The sequence below is a fragment of the Scyliorhinus canicula genome, chromosome 17, assembly GCF_902713615.1.
Source record: "Scyliorhinus canicula chromosome 17, sScyCan1.1, whole genome shotgun sequence".
NCBI classification, from domain to species: Eukaryota; Metazoa; Chordata; class Chondrichthyes; order Carcharhiniformes; family Scyliorhinidae; genus Scyliorhinus; species Scyliorhinus canicula.
In genome coordinates this window covers 21,557,513-21,576,253 of record NC_052162.1, presented here as the reverse complement: position 1 = coordinate 21,576,253, position 18,741 = coordinate 21,557,513, and the positions used below count along the sequence as shown (strand labels likewise).

The following is an 18,741-nucleotide window of genomic DNA, read 5'->3' as shown; positions in this document are numbered from 1 at the left end:
TTTATAAATGCAAAAAATAGCGAAGTATCAGATGTGGATGAAAATGATAATTTCTCCTTCATCTCCAAAGATATTTTTCTCTGTCTCTTTAGATCTTTGACAATCGTAGCAGCTCTGGTATCCTCTCTGAGTTTCTGAAGCACTTGGGTTTGGAAAAGTATGAAGCAGGTTTGATTGAGAACGGATGGGATAACTTGGAATACTGGAGGTAACTACAGCAAAAACACCAAATTGACACTAATAACTATCTGTTCATCAGTGTTTACAGAAAGGAAGCCAACTGTTTATTATGTTGGGGAGTATTGTAAAGCTGAAGAGGGGATATTGGAGCGCAGGGGCAGTGAGTGACAAACTTATGTCTTATTTATGGTATTACTCTCCTATTATTTTGCAACCTATGTAACAATCCAATGGAGATTAGTGGGATAAAAGACTCTTTGATCTGCAACATGAAACAAGTTAATTCCAATGGGCATCCACAGCATGAAACTGCAGATAGTGCAGCAGAAGTCGGCACTAAATTAGAAAGTTGGATAACTTACTTTCATTTCACCACTGGGTTCAAATCCAGTCCAGACTTAAGTCTCCTGCAGCAGAGATGCAGGCACATTTTTGACCTGTCCCTAACCCTCCCTCTGGGTCCCCCCACCTACCTCTGGGTCCCCCACCCCATACGCTTACCCCTATGACTGCATCAGTTTCTGGGCATTTCCAAGCTACCACAATGCATCTCCTTTATTTCCGACAGTTTCCTCACTGGCTGAGAGGGTCCCAATTTGGGACTAACGTAAGCCTAAAAAGGCGAAATTGAAAGGATCAAATTCTGTCCTATTATTGCTCAACAGCTTCTGGCGGGGGCAGCACGGTAGCACAAGTGGATAGCACTGTGGCTTCACAGCGCTAGGGTCCCAGGTTCGATTCCCTGCTTGGTCACTGTCTGTGCGGAGTCTGCACGTTCTCCCCTTGTCTGCGTGGGTTTCCTCCGGGTGATCCGGTTTCCTCCCACAGTCCAAAGATGTGCAGGTTAGGTGGATTGGCGATGATAAATTGCCCTTAGTGACCAATAAGGTGAGGAGGGGTTATTGGGTTACGGGGATAGGGTGGAAGTGAGGGCTTAAGTGGATCGGTACAGACTCGATGGGCCGAATGGCCTACTTCTGCACTATAATTTTCAACCCAAACAGGACTCTCTGGGCGAGGTTCCCCGCAAATGCGGAGAATCGTAAAGGCTGCCGTGGGACAGGCCGTGACCCACGGCAGCCTTCACGCCCACCTCTGGGGCCAATTCTCCCCCCCGGGCGGGGCTAGGAGCGTGGCCCCGTGCGTCACGGCGGCTGACGCGGCATGCGCAGGTTGGACAACGCCAACACGCGCATGCGCAGTTGCCATCTTTTCCCTCAGCCGCCCCGCAAGACGTGGCGGCTTGATCTCGCGGGGCGGTGGAGGGAAAAGAGTGCGTCCGTTACGGATGCACGGCCGTGGTACTGCCGTGCCAATCAGGCCCCCCGATGCCCCAAACGAAGGCCCGGCCGCTCGACCCATCGGCCTCGGAGAATCGCCACTCACGTAAAAGACGGCGAGCGGCGATTCGTGGCGTGGGTCGGGCATGGGGAGAATTGCGGGAGGGCATGAAAAATGTCGGGAGGCCCTCCCGCTATTCTCCCACCCGGCGTGGGGGGCGGAGAATCGCGCCCTCTCTTTTCCCTCTGACAATGCTGGTACCATCCCACCCCATCCCCTCACCCACCAGTGTCTCACGGCCCAGCAGAATAGGAAGCTCTGTTCTGAGTGTTCAACATGGTAATGGATTGCACACTGCCCAATGTTGCTTATTCAGACAAATTCAATATGATCTCTGCAAAATGTTGTGTAATAAGACATGGCTTTTATGCAGGGGTTGATTTGAAGTATTTAACTCAGGAATATGGGGTGCAATTTTCCCAATGGACAAGGGAAACACCCCCCAACCCCTATACGCAGAAGGGGAACTCCCCCCCCCCTCAATGGAGGTGGTTAACTGCCCCTGCCAGAACCCCCTGCATGCACCCCCTGGCAGTTCCCCTTTTGCAGTACCCCGAGGCATTGCCAGGAGCCAGCACTACCCCTCAACCCCTGGGGTCTAAGCACATCTCCGCGCACCCAGCGTGGTCACCATCACTGGTTACTCATAGAATCCCGTCAAAGGAGAAGGAGGCAGTTCAGCCCATCGAGTCTGCACCGACCCTCTGAAAGAGTCCACTCCCGCTTGCTATTCCTGCAACCCTGCCTAACCTTATCATAGAATCTCTACAGCCATTCGGCCCATCAACTCTGCACCGAACCCCTGAAAGAGTACCCTACCTAGGCCCCCCCCCTTTTTGTAACCCCACCTAACACCAAGGGGCAATTTATCATGGCCAATCCGCCGAGCCTGTACATCTTTGGACTGTGGGAGGAAACCGGAGCACCCGGAGGAAACCCACGCAGATACGGGGAGAACGTGCGCACTTCACACAGTCATCCGATGGTGGAATTGAATGGTGGAATCTGATGGCGGGTCTCTGGTGCTGTGAGGCTGCAGTGCTAACCACTGTGCCACCTTTGAAAACCAGCAGTGATTTGAGCCAGTGTGATCTCATGCTGCTGGGGAGGGAGGGTGCTTTGAGGTCGGATGCCTGCCACCAAACCCTTTAATTGTCTGTTACTATTTTATAATGTATGGTAATCAGGTTCCTGCCCTTTCTGGTCATGTCACCAGCAGTGGGGGGAGATGCAGGGAAGATCTCAAACTGAGATCTCGCTGGCGCAAGTCTGTTTTTGGTCGGTCACGAGATGTAGCAGCCATTACAGGATTTGCGACCGCGGCTAAGGGGGGTGCTGGATCGCAGTCACAGTTGCTTGAATGATCACAATTGCACAGAAATAGCTACTGTTCGAGACTGATGATGTCTTTATTCCCCTCTCTGTTTCAGTGGCATCACTGAAGAGGATCTGCAGGAAGCTGGTGTCTCTGACCCCACTCATAGGAAGATGCTCCTGGAAATAAGCTCTCAAAGTAAACCTTGACCAACAACCTGCCAAAGAAGGGAAGGGACCACAGACTGTGCAATACAGGCCTTTTTTCTAATTTCATTTTTGGAAAATGATTCTTGACTCAACCAAAGAACATTGTGCAAAACATCAGAAGTTATCTTGATAGTCCTATGACATGTTTGGAAGAAACTGGGGTGGGGGGGTGGGGAGGGGGGCGGGGGAGGAGGTAAAATTCAGTAGTGCCTCCAGCATAACCCTGGCACAAGACCAGCCAAAACAGTGGGGAAACAGCAGAGGCTGCATCATGTCAGGTCTCCAATGTGCCTTAAGCTATCCTTTTCGACACCTCTCTACACCATTTACAAGACAGGGGTCAGAACCAGGGACACAAATTTCCTAAGCTGGGAGTCAATACTCCTGTGTCTCAAAGGGAAACCAGTTTGATAGTGGTGGCAGATGTTAAGACCTAGAAATGTGATGAATCTCCACCCATTTCCCAAGCTCTAGACTGGCACCGTAAGCAGCAAAGACTGGCAGAAAGATGCACTCTCATTAAGATCTATGTTGGTATGGGCATAAGAAAATGGGAGTCACGGGCCCATGCCTGGAACAGACCCTCTGCAGCAGAAAATGAGAAGCCGACTAGCTATCTGACACCTCCTGTGAAAAATTGGGTTACGCTGAACTGGCTCAGCTACAGGCTGGAAAATCTGCTTTACACACAGCCCGATCAGCAAGACTTAAAAAGGGACTTCTGCAGGCTGCTTTCAAAGAGATGAAGGTTTTAAATGTATCTTCTGAATGTAGAGTCAGGATGAGCAGGAGTGAGGAAATCACACATAGGCAAATTATTGTGCTTTACCCAAGTGTTCCTGGTCTTTTGCGCCAATTGCACCACACCACCAGTATCCTCTGTTGCTTATGAACTTTGCACAACCCCCATGTAAAAGAGACACTCAGGTGATTTTCCTGGATTACCCCCATCCTGCATGGACTATATATACATTTATTGAACGTTTGGGCATAGCAGGAACCAAACCCTATTTCTGGTGTTATAAGATTTGAGAAAAATTTGTCCTCATAAAGACTGGAAGTTCTTTATCTTTTAAAGGATTTGAACAGCTTCAGGTGAACATTTGGACGGCTTCCTTGATTGCACATTGGCTAAACATGCTCGAGTGAATATGCATAAAATTCTAATGGCTCCAAAATTTAATTTTCAGGCATCAAAAGGACATTACCAATGAATATGGCATTCCCTTGAGTGCTTTATTTGAAGTAATTGCAATGATATCATCTCAGTGAGATCACATTCAGAGTACTGTATAGTTTTCATCATCCTGCCAAAGGAAGGATATACTTTCTTGGAGGAGATGCAACAAGGGTTCACTCCGTTGAGTCCTGGGATGAGAGGACGGCACGGTAGCACAGTGGGTAGCACTGTTGCTTCACAGCTCCAGGGTCCCAGGTTCGATTCCTGGCTTGGGTCACTGTCTGTGCAGAGTCCACACATTCTCCCCATGTCTGCGTGGGTTTCCTCCGGTTGCTCCAGTTTCCTCCCACAGTCCAAAGATGTGCAGGTTAGGTGGATTGGCCATGCTAAATTGCCCTTTGTGTCCAAAAACATGAGGTGGGGTTACTGGGTTGCGGGGATGGAGTGAGGTGTGGGCTTGGGTAGGGTGCTCTTTCCAAGGGCCGGTGCAGAGTTGATGGGCCAAGTGGGCTCCTTCTGCACTGTAAGTTCTATGATTCTATGAAATATTGGGTAGAATGGGCCTATATTTACGGGGGCTTAGAAGAATTAATAGCTTTCAATGAAACATATAAACTGGACGAGCCATAGTAATACTGTGGCTACAAGAACAGTTCAGAGGCTTGGAATCCTGCGGTCAGTAACTCACCTCCTGACCACCCAAGGCCTGTCCACCTTCCAAACAAGTCAGGAGTGAGGCGGAATACTCTCCACTTTCCTGGATGAGTGCAGTTCCAATAGCACTGATGAAACTTGACACCATCCTGGACAAAGCAGCCCTTGTGATTGGCACCACAAGCATTCAATCCCTCCACCACTGATGCACAGTGGCAGCAGTGTGTACCATCCACAAGATGTATTGCAGAAACTCGCCAATGCTCCTTAGGCAGCACCTTCCAAACTCACGACCGCTGCCATCTTAAACGACAAGGACAGTAGACACATGGGAACACCCCTACCTGGAAGTTACCCTCCAAATCACTCACAATTCTGTTTTGGAAATGTATCTCCATTCCTTAACCATCGCTAAGTCAAAATCCTGGAACTCCCTCCTTAACAGCACTGTGGGTATACCTACCTCAGGGACTGTAGCATTTCAAGGAAGCAACTCACTTCTCAGGGGCAACTGGGGATGGGCAATAAATGCTGGTCTAGCCAGCAACACCCACAACACATAGCGGCACATAGGGTGGCACAGTGGTTAGTACTGCCGCCTCACAGCTCCAGGGACCCAGGTTCAATTCTGGCCTTGGGTGATTGTCTGTGTGGAGTTTGACCTTTCTCCCTGTGTCTGCATGAGTTTTCTCTGGGTGCTCAGGTTTCCTCCTGCAGTCCAATGATGTGCAGATTAAGTGGATTGGCCATGCTAAATTGCCCCTTCATGTTCAAAAGGTTAGTTGGGGTTCATGGGTTATGGGAATAGGATTGTGGCGTGGGTTTAAGTAGGGTGTTTTTTCCAAGGACTAGTGCAGAGTCAATGGGCCTAATAGCCTCCTTCAGCACAGTAAGTGTAATGATTGTATAACTGAATAAAAAAATAAGTTTCTGAAATAACATGCAAGAGTAGACTGGGAAAGTCTTAGAAATATCTACCCCAGAGAACTCTCGATAATCCGTATATTCAAGGCTGAACCTGTCACACTCTGGGCATCGAGGGAAAGGGGAGTTTGTGCTAGACGAAGATCAGCCATTATCTTATTGAATGGTAGAGTCAATTCGAGGGGTGTATGGCCTAGTCCTGTTCCTATTTCTTGTGTTATGCCTGTTTTTATGTTTTAGCATAATTGTGATCGTGATTCTCAGGAATTTTATTTAGTCAACAGAAGATTGGCAGAAAACTTCAATAAATCTTGGCCTATTCTAGCCCTTTTAGTCCATGCCGAATTTAATACACCCCTCATTTTTAATTTTAAGGTTGAATTTTGTTTTTCCTGACCATCCTCGAGGCTTCCCAGCATTTCTAAGACTAATAGATCAGGCAAACAGACTGTCCACAGTCTCTGCCAAGGCTCCTCTTGAGCTGATGTGCCAGAATATTTAATGATGCAGCCCATCGATCCCTGAATGTGGATGCAGCTGGTTTAAAGTTGGCCACTTCTTCAATAAACAGTCAGAACCATGGATCCACAGTGGCTGTGTTAAATCTTGCCTTTCCCACCTGAGCAGTAAGCTCGGAGGTGGATTTCACACCCCTTAGAGATCTCGCCCAACTTTCACGCCATTGAAACGGATGGAGTCAAATTCGGACATGTTCTAGAACAGGCGAGAGACTGTTACTGCTGGGCCATGGGTTAAAATGCAGGATTTAGCCTCTACAGATGCTTCATTTTAGGAAAACAACATTGAATATTGAACTCAAGAGAAGAAAGGTTTGTGAGGTATTTGCACCAGCATCCACAGTAGGAATCCCAACGTACATTTTGTTTCAAGAATAAATAGAAATTACACCCAAATACTGAGGGGAGGGTGAAATCATAATAAACAGTCAGGCAAGTCAAATCGTTCTGTAACACCCACACTGGACTACAAGGCATTGAATCATGTGGAGGAATGGATACTTAGCACCACTGTTGGATGTGGCGACTTCATGATGCAGAATTTTCTTTTGGGAGCATTTTTATATTTAATGCAATGCCATTGTGCACATAAGGTAAGATAATGCACTTCAGTGTCGATTTAGTTAAATTGAAGGTGATACTCCAATAAAAAAATAAGCCTATTGTAGATTGCTGAACACTGTATGGGTTTGTTTGAATGTTTAATTTTAATATATATGTACGGTATATATTGAAAGCTTACTGGAGAACTGTTATTAATAGCAGCCCACTGTTAAGTTTAACCTTGTAATTTCTTTAGGCTTTTCAATTAATATATCGCATGGAGTTCTGAAGTGCGTATAAGTATATTCAGAATAAAAAATATTTTTTGAGAAAATGGTTTTCTGGTTGTCTGTTTGAATACACGACAACGTCAAATCACAAATCCCCTGGGGTTAAACTTACTCTTTCACCAAGGTGTGGACAAATGTCTCCTTAATTACACAATTGGAATTTGTCAGATTATGGGGGGGGGGGATTATCCCCCCTGTTTTTAGGTGTGTAATGATGCACTTTCACAAACTTCATTTGTGAACACAATAAGGATTTCTGAAGAAAAAGACAACAGCCTCATGGCTGGATCTTGTCCGCGACATGTCTCCTGCCTAAGAGAGGACTCCGCCCCATTGAGGTGATTACCCACTCTGACCCAAGCCACTCTGCCGTGTTGCCGTTAAAGGGGCAATCGCCGTAAGTCACAACAGGGGGGGCGGGAACTGCAGAGGGGGCAGAGAATTGTGTGGGAGCCCGAAAAGGGCTTTTACATTGGGGGAATTCCCCGTTCGGTTATCCTACCCCCGCCAATGATGTAACGGGGGATTCCGACCTAAAAATTTTGTATCCCCATTTGCATTTAATTTACAGTGCAGATCACACGTTTCTGCATGATTGCTCTCCCCCCCCCCCCCCCCCCCCCCCGCATGTTGGGCTGTTCATTCACGTGAGGGCATGCCGATGTGAACCATGATAGGTCCTCCACAATATGCACCTGGCAAACAGAACCCACCGGATGTTCATGTTCACAGGTGAGTACATCCCGGGGAGTGGGAGAGTCATCCCCGGCCAGGACACTGGCACTGACCCCTGCAACTGCCATATCTTCGCTAAGAGCTAATCAGTTCTTTCTTTCACACAAGGGCATAGATCAGACAAGAAGACTCACAAGCCTCCCCGAACAGGCGCCGGAATGTGGCGACTAGGGGCTTTTCACAGTAACTTCATTTGAAGCCTACTCGTGACAATAAGCGATTTTCATTTCATTTCAAGAGAGATGGCCTATTGGTTGAGTATGAAAATGACAACGAATTTGTCACCAAGAAGTGCGAGGCAATCTCAAGAGCATACATCAAATCAGTACAAAGAACTATTCATGCAATATGAGGTTCCTATCGATTCCTTGTCCAAAATCACATCCGACCTCTTTCCTGTCCGTGGCATTGACTTCATCCTCACTGTTGGTTTATTTCCAAGTACTCCATCATTCGACAATTGCACACATGCATATACGAAATAGGAGCAGGAGCAACTTGTCCCTTCAATACGATCATGGCTGATCTGATTTTAACCTCAATTTCACATTCTTGCTTATCCCATATGACATTTCACCCCTTGCTTATCAAAAATCTATCTACCCCTGCCTTCACGATGTTCCAGGATTTTGCCTCAGCCGCGTTTTGAGGAAGAAAATTCCAAAGTCTCAAAATCCTCTGAGAGAAAAAGTTTTTCCTCATCTCTGTCTTAAATCGCTGACCTCTTATTTTCAAACAGTGACCTCCCCAGTCTAGATTCTCCCACACGAGGAAACACCCCCTCCACATCCACCCTGTCAAGTCTCCTCAGAATATTATATGTTTCAATCAAGTAGGACAGTATGTCAAGCGCAATTGTTGTACACTCTCAAAGTGCTATTTTCAAATGGTTTGGTGTACTGAAAGAAACCGTGGTGGATAAAGGTCTGCAACTTATTGGTAAGCCATTTCAGCATATGTGTGAGAAATGGAATATCGATCACACTACCTCTTCTCCTCATTATCCAAGATTTAATGAACTAGCTGAACTAATGATTCACACGGTGAAATCCCCAATTCTCACATGTAGACAGACATGGCAAGAGCTCCACATTGCAACCTTAAATCTGAGACAGACACCTTTAAGTGCAACTGTTCTATCACCAGCGGAGCTCGTGTTTGGCACACCAGTGTGTACCAATTTACCTCCTCTAACCCATTCTACTTTCTCATAGGCTAGAGAGCAAAATTTAAAATGCAAGAGTGGATGATCAACATACACAATAAAAAGGCAGGCACAGAATTGCCAAGTTTACAGTTGGGACAACAGATTCACAGCCAGGATTCCACAGAAGGTGGTCCAGCAACCAGCCGAGCTGACAAGAATTTCAGAACCAAAGTGCAATGTTGACGTGTAACTGAGGACAAATCAAATTCATTCCAGCTCCTTATCCAACGTGCAGTCCTATTGCATTGAAGACAAGATCCCAAATGCAACCAGGAACTACACTCAGGAGTGACAATCCCAGAGATCAATGTGAGCAATTGAAGAAACCTTTAGACGAGGTCACGATTACAGGATTTGGGTGTACCAGCAGATTATCTCTACATTTTAGAGACTCATGGTTTCATCTGCTCTATAGACTAATGTAAAGGTATGTAAACATCAACATCGATTGTAAATAGTTACACTTTTTTGGAAGGGGTATCTTTAAAAAGAAAGGGGGAGGTTCTAATATGCCTTTAAGGGATGACAGCAAGATGAAGGGACAGCACGGTAGCATGGTGGTTAGCATAAATGCTTCACAGCTCCAGGGTCCCAGGTTCGATTCCCGGTTGGGTCACTGTCTGTGTGGAGTCTGCACGTCCTCCCCGTGTGTGCGTGGGTTTCCTCTGGGTGCTCCGGTTTCCTCCCACAGTCCAAAGATGTGCGGGTTAGGTGGATTGGCCATGTTAAATTGCCCCTAGTGTCCTAATAGTAAGGTTAAGGGGGGGAGTTGTTGGGTTACGGGTATAGGCTGGATACGTGGGTTTGAGTAGGGTGATCATTGCTCGGCGCAACGTCGAGGGCCGAAGGGCCTGTTCTGTGCTGTACTGTTCTATGTTCTATGAGAAGGGAAGTTTGTCAGGCAATCCAGTTCTAGTTTCACTTTTGAATTGAAGCAGAGCATAGCACAGACAGCTCTACTGATGATGTCTTTGAGCTTTCCGGCCATGTATCTGTTCACCTGTTCCTAGACTTAATAAATGCAACATGCTTGCTCAAATCCTTATGAGTGATTGATTCCCTTATATCATTATAAAAACAGCACAGTTATTAGCTTGGCAGATGCCTTTATAATTTTGCAGTGGTTATCATGCTGGCTGATTTTCCATTGTTTTTCAGGCGTGGACACTGAATAAAAAATTTTTTCAATCTTTTCTCAAGGTGGTACACATGCACTTGTTAGAAAAGAATGCTGCACTGTGGCCTTAATAGACCAGTTGATGCATTAAAAATGGTCACTGCATGGCATCATTCATCGGCCACAGGGAAAGTAAGGTTGGATATTTGTAAAATAAAGTCTAATTTCTAGTTTTTGGAGGTCCTCGTGGCCAGTGTTCCTGTTCAATTAGAATTATGAGCAATTCTGTGTGCCTAGGTGGTGCAGGTCGAGTGGTCACGTAAGAACGGGGTGGCCTGGCTACGAAAGAGGTCACGTGGCAGGAGTTGGCCCCGGCAGCGCACGCAGAGCACGAGTATTGTACTTAGCTACGGAACTCAGAAATTAACTACTTTTGTTGGAAATCCCTGCTTTCATTGATTTAGGCAAGCCACCAACCTCCTGGAGATGGACAATTGAACTGGGGAAAGAGGGCGTTGAAGTGAGGTGGAAGTTGTTCATACCGATTATCCAGCACCAGAAATGAAATATTAGACATCAAAAACTAATTCAGTCAAAATAGTGGTTCCGAAAATCTGCCCTCCCAGTTCCCCTGCTGTAACAATAGACTAGATAGTCCCACCCCTTCATGACCTTGCAAGCTGTTTTTGTTCTTTTGGGCAATTTACAGTATTCTTTGGTACCAGTCATACCAGCACTAATATTGGCCTAGATCCCAGTCGGGTGGGTGGGGAGTCCAGGGGAGGGTGCATGAGCACCATCGCGCGTCTAAGCCCTGAACTGTCAAAACTAGTCCCTTTCTCAGAAGGCAATTTTCACCAGAGCCAACAAGGTTCTGTTTTAATGCACAGCAGGTCATGAACTCGGTCTCGAGCACTCATTCCTGTGGACCCTGCACCCTCTGTAGAATAACTGAGCAATGATTTTGGTCATCAACCAAACACATAGAACCCTAAGTAAACAGTTTAATGTTGTGCTCTGCTTGCCTGAACCAGGGCAGAGTCTTACATTTATATTTTGTAAGAAGTCTTACAACAACAGGTTAAAGTTCAACAGGTTTGTTTCGAATCACTAGCTTTCAGAGCACAGCTCCTTCCTCAGGTGAATGAAGAGGTGGGTTCCAGAAACATATATATCGACAAAGTCAACGATGCAAGACAATACTTTGAATGCGACTCTTTGCAGGTAAATAAGTCTTTACAGGTCCAGACGGAGCAACTGGAGAGAGGGATGATCACAGGTTAAAGAGATGTGAATTGTCTCAAGCCAGGACAGTTGGTAGGATTTTTCAAGCCCAGGCCAGATGGTGGGGTGGGGGAGGGGGGGGGGGGGGGGGTTTGTACATACCACCACTGTCAACTCAGCTCACAGATTGGAAATTCAAGGCAGTTATTGGCTTGGAGAATGTCAAGCCTGTATTTCGTACTGTAGATGAGGCAAAATTTCTGACCAGCGAAAAGCAAAATAAATCCTGCTCTTCAATCGAATGTTGCCATGCACGGACTTAGTCGTTCATTTGAAATTAACCCAAGGACAACCCAGTTCACCGTCAAAAATTTGTTCTTACAATTGTAAGAACAGGAAATAATATTGTTGGGCCACAAGAGGGCTCTCTGATGCAAAATAAGAATCTCGCAGTTGTTCCACTGAGATTTCAGAAGTATTTTTAGGATGTGGGCATTGCTGGCAATCTTGTTGCCCATCCCTAATTGACCTTGAACTGAGTTGCATGCGAGGTAATTTCAGGGGGCAGTTAAAAGTCAACCACATTGTGGTAGCATGACCAACTTATCACAATTTACTCCTGTCAGCAGATAATTTTGATGTGTACCGGTCAAAGATTAAAGCTTCATTCAATTTATTATGCAGAAAGAAAAGGCCTGGGTTTTGTCTCCCAGGTCAGGATTGGGGAGTCAGGACACTTCCCAACTCTGCAAAGCTGACCCGGGAGAAAGTGTCCTCGAAGTTGGGGTGTGTGTTCCAAGGTGGCAGCGTTCTCTGCGAATCAGGCCTGGCGAATCTGGAACGAACGCGGAGGATGCTCAATAGGGATGCAGGTCAGGTGGAGAGCCTGTCTTGTTGCTCTAACGTTGCGTTGAAATTTAAAAATAAATAAAACAGTCCCACCCCACACATTCCCCATGCCCCCATCCATACCAACCCATTTGGGCACCCACCCAAATCCCAATGGCTGTTCATATCCTCCATGCCACCTCATGTCCCCATCCACCCCCCCCCCCATAAACCTCATGCCAACCTGGTCCCCTGCCCCCACCTACACTGGCCTATTACAGCCAAATTAGTATCAACTTATGCCATTCCACGCCCTCCACACACCACCCTTTCAGTTACACGGCGTGGGTTCCACCTTGGCAGTGCTAGGGTGTGCAGGTGGCACTGCCAGGCTGGCAGTGGAATTGCCAGAATTCCTGGCTGGCAGTGCCACGATGCCCAGGTGAAATCTTTCCCATGCTGGGATTGGGTCCATGGGTGCCTGCCCTAATGAGGTGGGGGGGGGGGGTGTTGCGGGGGGCTCAAGACCTTCCTAATTGGTAAGATGGGGCATTGGGGGGGGGGTCCGGAAGACGCAGTGGGTGGTTCAGAGGTCGAGGCACCAATTAAAAGCAGGCTAGTGCAGGGAAGGAGGTTGTTAATGCAGGAAATTAGCTAACGTGCGGCCTCAGTGGGGCCTTTCTCGCCAAGGCCCAAAAATGAAGCAGAGTCCCGTTTAATTCTCGGTGCTTGCGAGGTCATTTCAGCGGGCAGTTAAAAGTCAACCACATTGTGGTAGCGTGACCAACTGATCTCAATTTACTCCTGTTAGCAGATGATTTTCACGTGAACCGGTTGAAGATAAAAGCTTCATTCAAGTTATTAGGACTGGATGGTGCAGAAGGAAAAGGCCTGAGGCATTCCAATACCCAGTCAGGACTGTTCCAAGGACTGACCTAGAAAAGCACAATCATTGTGAAACACTCCGATGATTGGTTATCACTATTCACTTGGTTCAGTCTTGCTACGTTATTTGAGGATTGGCTCAGATGAGTGTTGCCCCAGGGCAACACGGTGGCGCAGTGGGTTAGCCCTGCAGCCTCACGGCGCCAAGGTCCCAGGTTCGATCCCGGCTCTGGGTCACTGTCCGTGTGGAGTTTGCACATTCTCCCCGTGTTTGCGTGGGTTTTGCCCCCACAACCCAAAGATATGGAGGTTAGGTGGATTAGCTACGCTAAATTGCCCCTTAATTGGAAAAAATGAATTGGGTACACTAAATATTTTAAGAAAGATGAGTGCTGCCCCTTGGTGACATCAGCAGCACAGTTCAGGAGCGAATAAACCTCTTTGAAGTGCTGTCAGCTTAAGAAGATAAGATTTAGGAGCAAGATGATACCATACGGCATCTCAATCCTGTTCCACTATTCAATGCAATCACAGCTGAACGTTTAGCTAAACTCCACTCACCCAATCTATCTCCATATCCATTGATTCCCTGAGAGATGAAAAATCCATTGATCTCAATGGATATGCTTAATGACTGGGCATCCACAGGCCTCCAGGGTAGGGTCTTTCAAAGATTCACAAGCCTCTGTGCAATGAACGGTTTCCCCATCTGAAGATCATCTTTTTATCCGGGACTATGGCCCCCAAATTTAGATTCTCCAGCCAAGGAAAACAAGCCCTTGGCATCTACCCTGTGCAGCTCTCAAAGCGCTCGCCTCTCATTCTTAACTGGACCAAGTACAGGCCCATTCGACACCCTGTATGTGTGTTTAGAATATTGAGCGGAATGAAAGTGTTATGCATTCCCAGATTGAAAAAGCGATACTAAAGTTCTCCAAGGTCACATTCAGCACAGGAAAGTCGCTCAGTATAGCTCCTTATACACATCAGTTTGCCTTAAGTGTAACCTCAAAAGTGCAAGCTGAGCTGAACTTTCCGTCAGTCCTGTGGGATCCTTGCATGTCATTGACGATTCGTTCCAAATGAGCAAAAACTTAGTGTGACCGGCATGTGAAGTAAACGTCTGGATAGCATAGTTGAGACAGAAACCTTAAATCATTCAAGAAACAATTGGATGCTACAATGGGAGACATTTGGAGCTCTTTGGGTGATTTAATTTGTTCCTTATTCATTCATGGGGTGCCACGGCGACACAGTGGTTAGCATTACTGCCTCACAGCGCCAGGAACCCCGGTTCACTTCTGGCCTCGGGTGACTGTCTTTGTTGAGTCTGCACGTTCTCCCCGTGTCTGTGAGAGTTTCCTCCGGGTGCTCCGGTTTTCTCTCACAGTCCAAAGATGTGCAGGTTTGATGGATTGACCATGCTAAATTGCCCCTTAGTGTCCAAAATGTTTAGGCGGGGTTACTGGGTTATGGGGATGAGGTGGAGCATGGGCCTGCGCTTTGAGAGCTGCTCTTTCAGAGGGTCGAATGGCCTCCTTCTGCACTATAGTGATTCCATGGTTTCTATGGGATGTGGGTGTCGCTGGCTACGCGAACATTTATTGCCCATCCCTAATTGCCCTTGAGAAAGTGGTGCTGAGCTATCTTTTTGAACCGTCGCAGTCCATGTGGTGTAGGTACACCCACAGTGCTGTTAGGGATAGAAAGGTGGGTTGAATTAAGGTGGGCTTAATGGCCTTTCCTATCTAAGTATTTTATGAAATTGTGTTTGGACATATCCAACAGTCAAAATTGATCTAATAGCACCCTGATGTGGTTCCTAACTGAAAGTTATAATGTGCCTGAGAAATATTATTTTCTGTCAGCTCATTCAATGCTTTCCGTTCCACTGTAGGCGAGAAAGATCACGTTGGCTCACAAAACCACGAGAGAAGCCCTTGGCTTCGAGACACTGGGATTGATAGAGCACAAGTGAGTTGCGGTAGAGCAGGAATGGCTATTCCTGTCCCCAAGGTTTCTTAAGAAATATAGCACTCACCTTTGCACAAACCTGTAACAATGCTCCCGCACTGTGATCTAGCAGTTGTGCTGAGGCAATTATAAATAATTATGGTCTGTGAGCAGACAGAGCAGTGTCAAAACCAGCTGCAGAATAGGGAAGATTCACATCTTGTCAGGCACAGGTGGTTGGCCATCCCTCCAAGTAATTATTGTATTTTGTGGTACATATTTTTGGAGTGTCTACAGAAAATAAATCATACCATCACATTCATTTCTCCAGCCTTTGCTAATTACTGTAATCATTTCGATTTTATAAACGGCATTCACTCTTTGTAATAAATTAATACCCTACTTCCATTTGGGTCATTAATAAACACAGGATTTAATACCATAATATCCAGCAGCAGTAATTTAATATGCGCGACGATTTTACTTCTTTTTGTTATTTGCAATCATATAAAATTGCTGTGGGATTTTTCCCACGCAGTTTGCAATAATAATTTTATTTTAATTTTTGAATGCAATTTTCTTAAATCATGACTCGTTTATTTAAAAATGCTTGAAAAATGCTGCCTTAAACAGAATTTTCTGAAAATACTGAGAGGTCTGGAAACATCTGTGTGGAGAGAAACAAAGGGCAGAATTTAATGTATTCCCCTATGACAAATTTGGTGTTCGGGGGCATTTATTCAGGTGAGAGTATGGCAGGTGTGGATGCAACCTCCTTTCTGACCCCACCTCGATTAAGTCCGTGGAGGGAAGAGTCATGAACGGCCTTCCCGGGCAGCACGGTGGCCTAGTGGTTAGCACAACCGCCTCACGGCGCTGAGGTCCCAGGTTCGATCCCGGCTCTGGGTCACTGTCCGTGTGGAGTTTGCACGTTCTCCCCGTGTCTGCGTGGGTTTCGCCCCCACAACCCAAAAAATGTGCAGAGTAGGTGGATTGGCCACGCTAAATTGCCCCTTAATTGGAAAAAATTATTGGGTAATCTAAATTTTTAAACAAAAAAAAAAAAAAAAAAATGAACGGCCTTCCCACCTCACGGCCAACTGAAGCCCTTACGAGGGCAATTAGTAGATTGAAGGTCAGGAGCAGGAGGTTTAGAGGGGACGTGAGGAAAGGTTTTTTCACCCCGCAGGTGTTTGGAGTCTGGAACTCGCTGCCTGAAAGGGTGGTGGAGACAGAGTCCCTTTTAACATTTAAGAAATGTTTAGATGTGCATTTAATTTTTTTTAAAAAATATTTTATTGAGGCATTTATAATTTTAATATTCATTTTTAAATTTAAATTTAGAGTGCCCAATTCATTTTTTCCAATTACGGGGCAATTTAGTGTGTTTAATCCACCTAAGCTGCAGATCTTTGGGCTGTAGGGGCGAAACCCATGCAAACATGGGAGAATGTGTAAACTCCACACGGAGAGTGACCCAGAGCCGGGATCGAACCTGGGACCTCAGCGCCGTGAGACATCAGGGCCAACCCACTGCGCCATTGTGCTGCCCTACATTTTAGCATTCTAAACAACAGAGTGGTCCAACACATGCAAAAAACCCACAGTGACATACCAACTTCCCCCCGCCCTAACTCCTAGCTACCCATATATTAGATTCCCTGCCCTTAATCTTCAATTCCATGCCTCTCCTCCCCCCCCCCCCCCCCCAATTACCCCCCACTACTCCCCCCCAACGCTGTGATGGTCAGTTTTCCTTAAAGAAGTCGATGAACGGCTGCCACCTCCGAGCAAATCCCTGCAATGAACGCCTTGAGGCGAACTTAATCTTCTCTAGCCGAAGAAACCCTGCCATGCCACTGACCCACACCCCTGACTTTTGAGGCTCCAGATCCCTTCTTCCCAGCAAAATCCATCTCCGGGCCATCAGGGAGGCAAAGGCCAAAACGTCGCCCCCTCTTCCCCCCGGGCTCCCTGATCTTCCGCTACCCCAAATATTGCCACCTCTGGACTCGGAGTCACCCTGCCTTCCAGGACCTGTGACATAACTTCTGAGAATCCCCACCAAATCCCCTTCGGACAAGCCCAAAACATATGAACATGATTCGCCGGGCTTCCCCCGCACCACCCACACCTATCCACCTCCTCAAAAAACCTACTCACCTGGGCCACAGTCATATGAGCCCTGAACTGGATCAGGCTGAGCCTGGCACACGACGAGGATGCATTAACTCTCCTCAGGGCCTTCTCCCATAGCCTGACTTCCAAACTTCCAACTCCCCTCCCAACTCTTCCTCCCACTTCCCTCTTCACCTCCCCGATTGGGATTCCTTCCCACTCCCATCAGTTCCTTATATATTCCCGAGATCACCCCCCCCCCCCCCCCCACCCCCCCCCACCCCAGCCGCCAAAAAAAAAAACCCTGTTTTAGACATCGCCTTATCCTGTAGTCCCCTTAGAGGGAGGTGAGGGAGGCTTGGAACTTGCCTCCGGACAAAATCCCGTAGCTGCAGGTACCGGCATCCGTTCCCACCCGGTAACTCAAAGACCTCTTATAGCTCCTCCAGACTCAAGAAACCCTCCTCGATGAAGAGATCCCCAAATCTCTCAATCCCTGCCCGCTGCCACCTCCAAAAGCCCCCGTCCAGCAGCCCAGGAGCAAACCTGTGATTATCACAAAACAGTAACCACGCCAACTGCTGCCTCCAGTCTCATGTGCTGCCTCCGTTGCCCCCACACTCTCAGGGCTGCCACTAACACTGGACTTGTGGAGAAACGAGCCGGCGAGAATGGCAGAGGTGCTGTTAACAAAGCCTTCAGACCCGTGCCCTTGCAAGATGCGCCTCCACTCGCTCCCACACCGACCCCTCCCCCACTACCCATTTAATCATCAAAATATTGGCCGCCCAGTAATAGTTAGATGAGCATTTTCAATGCCAACGCATACAAGGCTACGGGCCAAGTGCTGCAAAATGGGATTAGAATAGTTAGGCAGTTGATTTTGATTGGCACAGACATAAAGGGCTAATTCTGTGCTGTAGACTTCAATGACTCTATAATGTCTCATCCCAACAGTGCTGTCTGTGACCTGATTAGATGTAGTGTTAATAAACTAATTTTGAGCAGATGGTAGAGTATGGCACCGGCCTGTCTGTTAACTAAGTCCACTGATAGAAGAACCATCTCAGTGCACCCACCCCCTCAACTGCTTTCTTCCCTCTGTTTTTGCAGGAGCCTGCATTTATCCATGAGTCCTTTATCCTGTCTCCCCCACAACCTCAGCTCTTCCCCTGTCAACAGGAAAATCAAAATGAGCTGGGAAACGAAGTACAGACAGACACACAAGTCCTTTTTGATGATCTGTCCCAATTCGGGATTGGAAAATCTGGCCCTTGTGCTTTCTAAGGGGGGGGGGGGGGGGGTAATTATTAAATCAGAGAATTTTGACCAGTTTTTCCCTCTTCTTGTCCACGGCAGACAATATAGTACTCTCACTGCTGAACTCAGATTCTTGGCAATTATCCTTACCCTTTATTTTAATTGCCGACGTAGCTACATATCTCTCCTGCTCTCGAGAAGACATTTCCAAAAAAGAAATGATGGCCATCTGAAAACAGGATAACATCGGAAAATACGCT

At 46.9% G+C, this 18,741-nt stretch overlaps 1 protein-coding gene across 1 annotated transcript in view; it reads left to right on the top strand.

Annotated features, from left to right (window-relative positions):
* LOC119952315 (phosphatidylinositol 3,4,5-trisphosphate 5-phosphatase 2A-like) overlaps positions 1-3,132 on the top strand; it is a 156,298-nt gene extending 153,166 nt beyond the window's left edge. Inside the window, exons 28-29 of the mRNA XM_038775969.1 lie at positions 93-208; positions 2,952-3,132. Coding sequence (XP_038631897.1) covers positions 93-208; positions 2,952-3,045 — 210 coding nt within the window. The 3' untranslated portion in view covers positions 3,046-3,132. The remainder of the gene's footprint in view (positions 1-92; positions 209-2,951) is intronic.
* Positions 3,133-18,741: the final 15,609 nt, after the last annotated feature.